The 13255-nt window shown below is 44.4% G+C and overlaps 1 protein-coding gene across 2 annotated transcripts in view; it reads right to left on the reverse strand.

Moving 5' to 3' along the window:
• Positions 1-749: 749 nt before the first annotated feature.
• The window catches only part of Tuft1 (tuftelin 1), a 42306-nt gene continuing 29800 nt past the window's right edge, over positions 750-13255 (reverse strand). For both annotated transcript variants that reach the window (XM_090340999.1, XM_090340998.1), the window contains 6 exons: positions 10592-10720; positions 9926-10020; positions 6967-7072; positions 5856-5939; positions 3404-3504; positions 750-2388 (listed from right to left, as the gene is read on the reverse strand). In XM_090340999.1, the coding sequence (XP_090197125.1) occupies positions 2325-2388; positions 3404-3504; positions 5856-5939; positions 6967-7072; positions 9926-10020; positions 10592-10720 (579 nt within the window). In that variant the 3' untranslated portion in view covers positions 750-2324. The remainder of the gene's footprint in view (positions 2389-3403; positions 3505-5855; positions 5940-6966; positions 7073-9925; positions 10021-10591; positions 10721-13255) is intronic.

Consider the following 13255-nt stretch of genomic DNA (forward strand, 5'->3'; position numbering starts at 1 on the left):
CATCCGGGACATAAGGATCATATCATTCATGCTTCCAGGATGTTCACCTTCAAGAGACACCAAGTTATGAACTGGCACCCGTAGCTCATGCCTGTAATCCTAGCTACTCAGGAAGCTGAGATCCAGAGGACTGTGATTTGAGGTGAAATGTTTGCTAGATTCTGTCCCCAAAATATCCAGCAAAAGCAAGGCTAGGGCCGGGAGTTTGGCCTCGTGGTAGAGTGCTTGCCTAGTATGCACGAAGACCTGGATTCAATTCCTAGGTATAACATACATAGAAAAAAAAAAGCTGGAAGTGGTGCTGAGGCTCAAGTGGTAGAACTCTAGCCCTGAGAGAGTCCAAGGACAGTGCTCAGGCGCTGAGCTCAAGCCCAGGACAAGCAAAACAAAAACAAAAACAAAAACAAGGCTAAAGCGGTTCAAAGCCAGCTCAGGCAGGAAAGTCTGTGAGATAATATCTCCAATTAACCACCAGAAAACTGGAGGTGGCACTGTGACCCAAGTGGTAGAGCGTTGGCTTTGAGCTGAAGAGCTCAGGGACAACCCCCAGGCCCAGAGTTCAAGCCTCACCATCACCACCACCACCACCAACAACAACAACAGCAACAACAAAAAGCATAGCTGTAAAGGCATGGGCTAAGGGGTAGAGTACTGCCAGGAAAGCACAAGACCTTGAATTCAAAATTCAGTATTGGGGAAAAAAACAAGAGATAGAGACACTAAATTATGTTGTTCTATCCTCCCCAAAGTGAAAGATAATCAGGCCAAGAGGTCAAAGGGACATATTAACATAATTTATTAAATTCACTACACAAAGACTACATTACAGAAAACAAACTATGAGAACTGAAGAGATCATTGGTCCAATTCCCTCCCCCCCATCTTAGAAATGAGGCACCTGTCTGATGTCCCAAAACACTATTATAAACAAGGTCAGGAAGAGAGCCCAGTGCACTCTCGTGCACACACAAACACACACACATGCACACATGCACACACGCACACACGCACACACACACACATTTTAAGGCCTAAAGGCTTCTAGTCATAAGCCCAAGTAGAGTCAAAGACTAAATCCCTATTTATTTCTAAATTTTCTGTTTCTTATAATACACACTCTTTATGCTTATCTTCTTCTTAAGGCTGCAGGAAAGTCCTGGAGAAAATAGGACAAGCTTCAAGGTCATTCAAAGCTAAGATAAAGGCCAACCATGGAGTAAAGAGGTTCAGAGAGCTTGGGGAAAAACTACCCCTCCCTGCAAAAGAGTCCTGATCACTGTTCTCTCCACATGCATTCAGTCCCCAAATGCCACCATGGAGGAGGAAAGGAGCACAGCTAGGTGGAGGCAAGGCAGAAGAAGATTCATCACCGTAGTATTCTGAACTAACAACACCAGTGAGAACACATTTCTCAGGTTCAAATAAACCCAAATACCTCAAGAGAAGGCTTAAAACTTTGATATTAAATCAATGATGAGATGTAAGCAAAACCACCAATAACTTAGCAAAATAAATATGATGAGGGCTTTTTGGGGAGTGATGCAATTCTGGGAAAAGAGTTTTGAGGCTCTACACCAAGAAGACTAAGAGGGGTCTTTTTGTGTGTACTATAGGGGAAAACTCGAAGAGATTCTGGAGTTTTCACAGCAGAGAGAAATCACTCCTATCAGTCCATGGCCTAGAAAATCTTCCTGCTCAAAACTCCTCCCTGATTGTACAATTCCTAGTTTGCAGGCAGATAAGGTTGTCCATTCTAAGTTTAAGCTCCGTGACTGACCAGGCCTGGACAGATTGCTCCACTTTGTGTCAGTAGGAGGCCTAGGTCAGCATGGGCTGAGGGTGGAGCAAGCAGATAAACAGTTTGTTGCTAAGAGCTGAGAAATGTTTGCAGAAGGAACTTCATTCTTCTAGGATACACTCCAATCACTCTAGATTTCTGTGCTTTCAGCTTTTTGGGCTGAGATAAGTCTTGTCATCTTGCCAGAACCCCAGGAAGAACTGGCTTCTGGGGCAGCTGGACTCTAGTGTCGAACAGAAGGGAGGCTCTGCTACAGGGAAAAATAGGACTAGGACACTGTGTGGCCCCTGCTGGCTAGGATTACTTCGTTCAAAGGGCTGTGGTGACCACAGGAGGCACTCATGACCCATCTGCCCAGCAAACACAACAGGAAGGAACTTAGGACTGCTGGCACACGTGAGTCTTGAGATCAGGGTGCAGCCAGGAAACAATCAGGAAGTCAGAGTCAGTGTTAAAAGCCTACGGGGGTAATGGACTTCTCCCAGGCGAGAGGCAGCAGCAGTGGTGGCTTCCATCTCCTCACAGCTCAGGTTTCCACCACTCGGATAAGAGGCATGGGCTTAGAAGTGGGGGGCTTCGATATCCTAACACTGTGAAAGAAAGTTAGAAACAACGAGTATTTTGTTACTGCCCACCATTCATTCAGAAAGCCTCTCCTCTACATTTTTTTTTTTTTTTTTTTGTCAATAGTGAGGCTTGAACTCAGGGGCCTGGGCACTGTCCCTGAGCCTTTTTGCTCAAGGCCAGCACTCTATCACTTTAAGCCACAGTGCTACTTCCAGTCTGGGGGAGATAAAGAGTCTCATGGATTTTCCTGTCCAGGCTTGGCTTTGAACTGTGCTCTTTGGATCTCAGCCTCCTGAATAGCTAGGATTACAGACATGAGCCACCAGTGCCAGGCCTTTCCACATTTCCCTCTGAAATCCTACATTTTTTGTTGTTGTTGGCTGATCACCCAAGTTTTAAGTGCTTTGAAACTGTAATTTTCAGAAACATCAAAAAGATTTGGAACATAATACATTTATCTGGTGGCAGAAAAGACAGTTAAACAAATAAAATGGGAATAGCTGTGATTGTTGATTTTTCCTTCTCAGATTTGAGCCCTTTTGTGAATCTCATGGAAACTGAAGAACCTCTCAAGAATATGTAAAATTATATGAAGGTGTGATATGAAAAAATGACAAATAATTTGCCTCTTTGGTTTATAGTATGAGACTGCAAGCTAAATAGCTTAGACTGTGGTTCTGATGCAGATCAGCCAGGATCAGAGGCTAAGAGGGAAATTTTTTTTTTTTTTTTTTTGCCAGTCCTGAGGTTTGAACTCAGGGCCTGGGCACTGTCCTTGAACACTTTTTTGCTCAAGGCTAGCACTCTGTCACTTGAGCCACAGTGCCCCTTCTGGCTTTTTCTTAGTATATAGTACTGAGGAATGGAACCCAGGGCTTTGTGCATGCTAGGCAAGCACTCTACCACTAGGCTACACTACTGGCCCAGGAAAATTGATTTTATAGAGCCTGTCCCTGCCTTAGCACTGAATGTTTTGCACGGATCTTTCCTTCTTCCCTTCCTTTCCAGTCTAGGTCCATTCTATACACACATACTCACCTTCCCAAGTTCTCTGTCTTGGCCCAGGTCTGGGTGCTAAAGTTGCTGTGACTGATCTGTTTCTCTATCAGGTGTTCCATGCGATCGTGCATCTCCAAGTTCTGTAACAGAAGCTAGAGGTTACAATGGGACTTTCTATGGGTTTCCATGGGTTATGTTTAGCGAGCTCCTCTGGTCTTTCTAACTCTGCAGTGGCATTGCTATCATCTCTACCTCTATCACACATGCTACCACAGGGGGTCCCCTTCCTTTACCACCATCATGACAGAATGCTCAATAATCCTGTAACACTAACCATTTCCTGTATCTGCTCACTGTATGTTTCCTGTAAACAGTTCCTGCTGTAAGTTGACATAGTCACTTGCCCTTTCCAATTCTAGCCTTTTCTAATAAGCTATCCTATTCTAGTTAAGTATGATCAGCATTTTCTTTTTTTCTTTTTTTTGGCCAGTTCTAGGGCTTGAACTCAGGGCCTGAATGCTGTCCCTGAGCTTCTTTTGGTCAAGGCTAGCATTCTATCACTTGAACCACAGCTCTGCTTCCAGCTTTTTCGGTAGTTTATTGGAGATAAGAGATCTCACAGACTTTTCTGCCCAGGTTGGCTTTGATTGGCTTTGAATAGGGATCCTCAAATCTCAGCCTCCTAAATAGTTAGAATTATAGGCATGAACCAGCCAGCACCGGGCTATTGGCAGCTTTTTTTTTTTTTTTTTTGCCAGTCCTGGGGCTTTCCCAAGGCTACAGCTCTACCACTACTTGAGCCACAAAACCACGTCCGGCTTTTTTTCCTACCTATGTAAGTGGTACTGAGGAATCAAACCCAGGTCTTCATGCATGCTAGGCAAGCACTCTACTACAAGGCCAAACTCCTAGTCTATTGGCAGCTTTTTTTTTTTTTTTTTTTTTGCCAGTCCTGGGCTTGAGCTCAGGGCCTGAGCACTGTCCTTGGACTTTCTCAAGGCTAAAGTTCGACCACTTGAGCCTCAGCACCATTTCTGGTTTTTTTCTATGTACATGGTACCAAGGAATTGAACCTGGGTCTTGGTGTATGCCAGGCAAGCACTCTACCACTAGACCAAACTCCTGGCCTAATGGCAGCTTTTTTAATGAGTACATTTCATCTCCAACACTTGCCTTCAAAATCTAAAAGTAAACATTCCTAGCTGGGCACCTGTAGCACATCTCTCACATGGTGACAAGAAGATGCCCACCTTTAAGAGACACTAAATTGTAGCTACTACTGGTAGTTCATGTCTGTAACCCTAGCTACTCAGAAGGCTGTGATTTGGAGGACTGTGGTTTGAAGCCAGTCCAGATAGAAAAGTTCGTTATACTCTATCTCCAAAATAAACAGCAAAAAGCAGAGCTGGAGATGTGGCACTAATGGTAAAGCATCGGCAAATAGCAAGCCAAGCAAATGTAAGGCATGAGTTCAAACCATACACACACACAGATAAAGAATCCTGGTTTTCATTCGTCTTCCCTTCTACAAGGATTTTTTTTTTTGTCAGTTGTGGGGCTTGTACTCTGGGCCTGGTTGCTCTCCTTGAGCTCTACCAAGGCTAGTGCTCTACCACTCTGAGCCATAGTGCCACTTTCAGTTTTCTGGTGGTTAACTAAAGATAAGAATCTCCAGGCTGGGTGTGGTGGCTTACGCCTATAATCCTGTCTACTCAAGAGGCTGAGATCTGAGGATCAAGGTTCAAAGCCAGCCCATGCACAAAAGAACCTCAGACTTTTATCTCCAATTAACCTCTAGAAAATGGGAAGTAGGGCTTGGCTCAAGAGCAGGGTGATAGCCTTGAGCTGAAGAACTCAGGGACAGTGCCCAGGCTCAGGGGTAGGGCCAAATTCAAGCCCCATGACCCCCCCCCCAAAAAAAAAGAATCTCTCCCAGACTTTCATGCTCCAGTCGGCTTTGAACTGCCTGAATTCAGACCTCAGCATTCTGAGTAGCTAAGATTACAGGCATGAGAACCTGGCTTACAGGGATCTCCACAGTGGTTGGCAGTCTTTACACAATGTCTGGCAAAATTATGTTCAGGTAGTCAACATACAAGGAAGAGCTGCTTAACAAAACAGAAATTAAACTAGGAAGACAACTCAGTAGCTAATTGAGCCCAACATCGTAGCTATGGAAAACACTCCAATTACAGAATGCCTCCTCTTCCTTCAAAGCCAGGCTCCACAGTTCACTCATTGTAAAGGCCATGTGGTCAGAATTTGCTTTGGCAAGTGGCTTACATCATGTTGCTATGTTTCCTGAGAGCAGGTCTTAATCACTATAAACAACTTCCTGAAGGTTCTCAGAAAATGTTTGCTCAACTGAACTGACCACAAAGCAATTATCCCAGATAGTCCCTTCTGAACATCCCTCCACTGGAACAAGACCCCTTCCGTACTTCTCTCTCCTTGTCCAGTATTCCCTGCTGGGCCTGCCCAGGATACAAACCTCTGCCTCCAGATAGGCAACTTTTTCCTTAAGTTCCTGGATGATGGCATCTTTGGACTGGATCACAGCTTTTGAATTCTGGAGCTGCAAAGATGTAGGCAATATTAGAGTTCATTTTCCAGTGGCTTATTACATACTCACCAAACTTCACCCAAGCTCTGGAGAAGCTCTACAATTGTCAAGTAACTTCATTACTTTTCTCCAAAAGTGTATTTTAGTCAAGGTTAAATTCTTAATTATCCTGGAGATGGGAGAAGAGGTGAGGTGAGAAGAGAATAATACCCTCATTCTCTAAAATACAAAATGGATGATTCAAGGCTCATGTCAATCTGGCTATGGAAAACACAAATAATTTATTCAGCAAATATTTCTTGAGTGCTTACCATATTATAGACTTTGCTCTAGGCAAGGGAAATGGCAGTAAATAAAGCAAATGGAACTGAAATGAACTGCCCTTCCAATTTAGGATCCTAAGTTCTGGAAACAATTTTGCAATTCAGCATATATCCTGAATGTTGTACCTTAAAGCTCAGGTATGTTAACTCAGGAAATCTACATGGGGCACATAAACTAATGATCTTTACATAGAATTGAGTCTATCTTTTTTTCTTTTTTGTCACTCGTGGGGCTTGAACTTAGGACCAGGATGCTATTCCTGAGCTTTTTCCACTCAAGGCTAATGCTCTACCACTTTGAACCACAGCGCCACTTCAGGTTTTCTAGTAGCTAATTGGAGATAAGAGTCTCACACTTTTGGATTTGCATGCCTGGGCTGGCTAAGAATAGTAATCCTTAGATCTTAGCCTCCTAGGTAGCTAAGATTACAGGCATGAGCCACGGGGGGGTGGGGGGTGGGACTGCATTATTCATTTTATTAGCACTCTTTCTTTAGAGTATAAGGGAGACTCAATCTTCATTTCCAATAAGAAAGCAGAGGCCAAATGACCCAAAAGCAAATCCCAATCCCAATAACTCAAATCCTAGTAACTGGTAGCTGTAAATATCTTATGAGAACACATAAACATAAACCAAACTGCCTAGGAGAATAAATAAACAAAAAATGCAGATTAGACTAATAGCCTAGGGTAGGTTAAGATCTGCCCCTGTTTACCTGCTCTATCATTTGCCGGACTTTGCGCTGCTGGCTCTTGAGCATGTCATCTAAGTGATGAATCTTCTCTCGTAACCCAGCCACTTCCTTTTCCAGAGTAATGGTCCTGAGGATAAAGATCACAAGGCTGAAACCAGGAGGAAAGATGTCCTCTCTACTCATTCACAGAAAGAGCCTTTTGCTTAGAAAGTTCCTACCCAGGGCAATTCCCTTGGCCTGCATCCCCTGCAGTGTGCACTGAAGAACAGGTGGTGGGGTACTTTTAGCTCACACACCTCAGAAATATCTTCAAAGGTCATTTAGTCCAGAAGAGAAACTGTGGCTCAGGAAGGCAGAAGGGATTAGGTCATTCTGGACATCTTTAGAGGCTAAAATTAGGACCAACAGGTAGAGATGCTCCAGAAAGGCAAGAACAGCCCTCCATATTAAAGCCTTCAGGAAGTTAACTTCCTCCAGATGATTCAAGTAAGAAATGGGATTACTGTACCACTATCAAGCTTGTGGGCAGGGATTTTCTAACAGTTGAGAGATAAGATTTGAAGATCCTTGAAGCTGCTCCACACAATGGTTTCTAAGGCTCCCAATGCTATACTTTGCTATGCCTTTCTCATTCATTTTTTTTTAAGCCAGTCCTGGGTCTTAAACTCATGATCTGGGCAGTGTCTTGAGCTTTTTTGCTCAAGGCTAGCAGCACTCTACCATGTGGTGAGCCACAGCACCACTTTTAGCTTTTTCTGAGTAGTTTATTGGCAATAAGAGTTTTCTGCCCCGGCTGGCTTTATTCCAAGATCCTCAGATATCAGTCTCCTGAACTCCAATAAAAAAATATATTCTTGGGGGCTGGGAGTTTGCCCTAGTGGTAGAGTGCTTGCCTAGCATGCACGAAGACCTGGATTCGATTCCTCAGTACCACATACACAGAAAAAAGCTAGAAGTGGTGCTGTGGCTCAAGTGGCAGAGCCAGTCTTGAGAAAGTCCAAGGACTCAGGTCCTGAGCATGGAGAACAACACAATCTGAGCAACCCATATCTTTCCTTAATTTGAACATTCTCAGCCTCCACCTTTAGCCCTCTAATGCCCCATTTCTTACTTTCCTTTTATCTATAAAGTCAGTGGATGGCTATCCACTGCCATTCCAGTGACTAGTTTTGGGATTATCTAATCCCTTTTGTGTCTTTTGTTCCTCCCTTCCCTTCTTCTGCCCTCAGCACCATCAATACTGAAGGAGTACTAAAAAGACCCATCCCAAGGTGGGTGCAGGTGGCTCACACCTGTAATCCTAGCTACTCAAGAGGCTGAGATCTGAGAATTGAGGTTCAAAGCCAGTCTGGGCAGGAAAATCCATGAGACTGGTATCTCCAAATAGCTCCCCAAAAAGCCGGAAGTGGAGCTCTGACTCAAGTGGTAGAGCACTAGTCTTGAACAAAAAAAGAGTTCAGGGGTAGCTCCTAGACCCTGAATTCAAACTCCACACACACAGGTACTCTCTCTAATGAATTCAAGGGGAAATTGTTCCAAGACACCCCATTTGCTTACAGAAAATGGTGTATTTGCATAAAATACAATGTAAACGATAAGCAAGTAGTCATTATGCTGCTTTGTTTAGGGAATGGTGACAAGTATATACATGGTCAGAATTGAAATTTTTTGCTCTCCCAAATTTTGGATTTCAAGTTGGCTGAATGCATAAACTTAGAGCCCGTTAATACAGAGGATTAACTGTAATTTACAGTAATTCTTGGAGGGAAAAATAATTCTGATACAAAGTTAAATCATGAAGGAAGGGAAAAAATAAGATGTCTGCATTTTTTTTTAATGCCAGGAAGGTAAAATGTACATTGTCCTAAAGGAGAGAAAATGCCTCCTGAAAGGTTCTAAATGTGTCACTTTCTCTTCTTCCTCCTCTTCCTTTTTTTGTGCCAATCCTGGGGCTTAAAGTCAGGGCCTGGACACTGTCCCTGAGCTTTTCTGCCCAAAAGTTATTGCTCTACCATCTGAGCCACAACTCTACCTCCAGCTTTTTTCTGGTGGTTAACAGGAGATAAGTCTACAGACTTTCTTGCCCAGCATAGCTCCAAACTGCAATCCTCATATCTCAGCCTCCTGAGTAGCTAGAATATTATAAGCATGAGCCACTGGTCCCTGGATTGAATGTGCGTCTTAATTTTGTAATTCCCTAAAAGGCCCTTCAGATAATGTTTGTTGGGGAAAAAAAAGTCCAGCTTATATGCAATTAGACCCTCCATACTGATGTTATGAATCAGACAGATCAAAATCTTGTTTTAAGACAAGGTCTTACTAAGTTGCCCAGACTGGTCTTGAACTTATAATTCTCCTGCCTCAGAAGAGGCATCACTATATATGAGGAGAATTTATTTATTAGTTTCCAATAGCAGAATTTTCCTATTTTTGAAGATGCATTGGTCTGAAGCAATCCCTTTCTCTCATCAGAGGGAATTTGTAAAACCCTCTAACACTGGAGGTAGAGAAGATTCCAGTGGTCCCTTATATGCTGAGGAAAAGTGGTTGTCAGTTGTCAGTTTCTCTCTGAACCGTTCTGAGTAACTGGAAGTCCTTAAGAAGCTGCTCAGCCTATCTTTTCACTGGCATGACTAGACAGGAGATGACTGTCCCTCTGATAGCTTATAGTCAGTTCACTGGAGAAATGAGGCTGTGATAAGATTTCACCAGTCTCCCTTGACCTTGGCTGTAAAACCATAAATATCTTTTCTTTAGGTTTCTGCTCCACAGAAGACAAGCTCCCCAGACTGCAGCCTTCCCAACAATATGTCTCAAGGCCGGTCTCCACCCAGAGCAAGGACATTATGAGTCAGAGTTGGGAGATCTGACGTCAGCAATGCTTCCTCCCAGGCCTGGCCAATGTGGGAGTTGCAGGCTGCATACACAGCTCGTCCTCTACCCCCTGCACCCCGGCTTCATAGTGAGCAATGGCCCTTACTTTTCTTGTTCTGCTTGGCAGTCAGTGTGCTTGGTCCGAAGTTCCTCGAGGGCCATCTCTCCTTCCCTGACTTTCGCCAGCAAGGACTGCTGCTCCTGAGTGGGCCAGAGGGAAGGACACCTACATGAGCAGATGGTTAATTGTTTCTGTGTTTGGGGTAAGATGGCTAATAGGGCTGGAACAGCCTGGGACAACTGCCAAAGAGCAGCAGGCCAAGCTGGTTTGATGAGTGCCCTCCCCTTTAAGGTATAGCCCTTCCCACCCTCAGCACACAGAAACTTCCCAGCCTCACCCAGCTGCCTGCTGGGAGAATCTGGCCCTGCATTATGCAAGACCACCAGCCAGCTCTGGCGGCCAGTCTTTGAGGAACCAAGTCAAGTGACTGCTAAAGAATAGGCACCAGAGCCCAAAAGGCCATCTGTATAAACATGGAATGAAAGTAGACATGGGTTCCATTCTAGACAAAGGGAGACTGAAACTGGATGAGAGAAATATGTTCCCATTCTTTAAAGGCTAAAAGATACTCAAAAGGATGTGACAATGCTGCACATGTGGTCTGGGGAGAGCTGCTTTGAAAAGGAGGGCCTTAGCAATCCTTTCAATCAATCCTTGAACCTCTTCCAGCCCTGGAGTCCACAGATAGAAATGCAAGACTTCAGCCATTACCATCTCCATCCCTAGCAAGTGCTTCTGCAGTTCTCTGACTTCTGCCTCTTTCTGTTCCACCCTGTCCTCCTCTTTCTGAAGGACCACATTACTCTGCTCCGCTTCTCGCTGGTACCGGCTGAGTGTGACCTATTAACACAGGATGGGCATGTGTCCAGTGGAGACGGGGAAGGCAAAAATGGATAAAGTAGCTCTGGAGTCAAAATGGGAGAAACGAGGCCCTTACCATCCCTGTTCAGTCCCACCCTGGAGACTAACTCACCCTTTGAAGATGAACTCCATCTCCAAGATTAACTGGAAGACATACTTCAGGGAGACATTCTTTTTTTTTGGTTGTTCATGGGGCTTGAACTCTGGGCCTGGGCACTGTCCCTGATCTCTTCAGTTCAAGACTACCACCCTACCCCTTGAGCCACCACACTACTTTCAGTTTTCTAGTTGTTAAATGTTGATAAGAGTCTCATGGTCTGGGCTGGCTTTTTTTTTTTTTTTTGGCCAGTCCTGGGGCTTGAACTCAGGGCCTGAGCACTGCCCTTAGGCTTTCTCAAGGTTAGCGCTCTACCACTTGAGCCACAACACCACTTCTGGCTTTTTCTATATATGTGGTACCGAGGAATTAAACCTGGGTCTTTGTGCACACTAGGCAAGCACTCTATTACTAGGCCAAACTCCCAGCCCCTGGGTTGCCTTTGAACCTTGGTCCTCAGATCTTAGCCTCCTGAGTAGCTAGGATTACAGTTGTAAGCCAATGTGCCTGGCCAGTGAGATGCTCTTGAAATTGGCACTTGAAATCTACAAGTACCTGTTTTCAGACGACAGACTTCAATATTCCCATAAATCCTCTAGTGCCATCCAACATTGTGGCTTTTCCTACTTAGCTCAAAAGCCAAGACTGGAGGTCCTGGGCTTAATCTCTAGATTCATTTAAAAAAAAAAAAGTTCAGGGGAAGAAATATTCAACTTTTCCTCATCCTCACAAGAAGGCCAACACAGCATCTGAAAGGGCTACTGAGCACCAAGAAGAAAATTTCATTTCTCAGATAAGAAATCAGTTCGGGGCCAGAAGTTTGGCCTAGTGGTTAAAGTGCTTGCCTAGCATGCATGAAGACCTGGGTTCGATTCCTTGGTACCACATACATAGAAAAAAGCCGGAAGTGGTGCTGAGGCTCAAGTGGTAGAGCTCTAGCCTTGAGAAAGTCCAAGGACAGTGCTCAGGCCCTGAGCTCAAGCCCAGGACTGGCAAAAAAAAAAAAAAAAAAAAAAAAAGAAATCAGTTAGGAAAAGACAGAAGCAGAATTTTAGAATTTTAGAATGAGAAAGTAAAACAAGTGCTTTTTTCCTTCTTAAGTCTCTCCAATTCCTACTTATCTTCCGCCTCTCATTCAGACATCCTCTTATCAAGCAGTCTTTGGAGCCTGGGGAGGTCCACAGGACACATACACCCCTTCTCTCTCATAGCACTAGGCCAAGTTTGCCCAGGCTCTTGGATACACTGGAGTAGATTATTAGCTTCATGATGGGCCAGCCTTGATCACTACTGCATTTCCAGAACAGCACATAGTAAGGGCCTTACATGCAGTGTCAGCTCAATAAGGTCAGTAATGGAAAGTGTGTGGTTTAGTCCAATGTCCTCCTTTTTGCAAGTAAAGGTTAACTGACTGAGGCCACACAGCTAGGGAATGCCAAGGCCAATACTACAACCTAGTTACTCTACAACCAGGTTCACTGCTTCCCAGTTACTATAGTGGTTTCTCATTTGATAAAAGAGAATCCATGGGACTGCTGGAAGGCCTAGGCAGTCCTGGGAAAACACGAGCAGCAGCTAGTCGGCACCTCCCAGAGTTAGAATCAGGTTGAAGAAAGCACTACCCAGGATGATGTGTGTGATAGGACACGTCTCACTACAAACCGGCCTAGTTCACAGCAAGTTCTCTGCAAATCCCTCATGACAGCAAAGAGCCAGTAGAACGGGAAACCCAAGCTTAATGGTAGGTTCTTTTCATGGTAATTGATGACCCTGGCCTTCTTACCCCCAGGTTCAGCAAAGTAGATAATAATAAAAAAAAAAATCCAATTCAATGGGAGAGGTTGAGAAATCCTATTAGCCTAAAACAGGCCAGCATCACAAGCAGAAACTAAAAACAAAGGTGTCTTATCACAGTACAAAAACATCTCAATCAGGTTCAGGTATGCCCGGACCACAGCATTAATAGAGCCATATCCAAACCTCAGCCCCTACAGACAGTCATAAAAGTATTTTGGGGGGGGAAAGGGCAGGGAGCATGGCATAGTGGTAGAGTGCTGGCTGGCCTAGCATGCATGAAGCCCTGGGTTTGATTCCTTGGTCCCACATGCCCAGAAAAGGCTGCAAGTGGTGCTGTGGCTCAAGTGGTAGGGTGCTAGCCTTGAGGAAAGCCTAAGGATAAGTGTTTAGGGCCTGAGTCCAAGCCCCAGGACCAGCGGGGGAAAAAAAATATATATATATTTTTTTTTTGGCGGGGGGGCAGTCCTGTCGCTTGGACTCACAAAGCCCTCTGACTATAGGTACAGCTCTTTCTGACTTTTTTTTTTTTTTTTTTTGCCAGTCCTAGGGCTTGAACTTAGGGCCTGGGCACTGTCCCTGAGCTTCTTCTACTCAAGGCTAGCACTGTATTATGTGATACA

The sequence above is a fragment of the Megascapheus bottae genome, chromosome 10 (assembly GCF_031878675.1).
Source record: "Megascapheus bottae isolate mThoBot1 chromosome 10, mThoBot2.hap1, whole genome shotgun sequence".
NCBI lineage: Eukaryota > Metazoa > Chordata > Mammalia > Rodentia > Geomyidae > Megascapheus > Megascapheus bottae.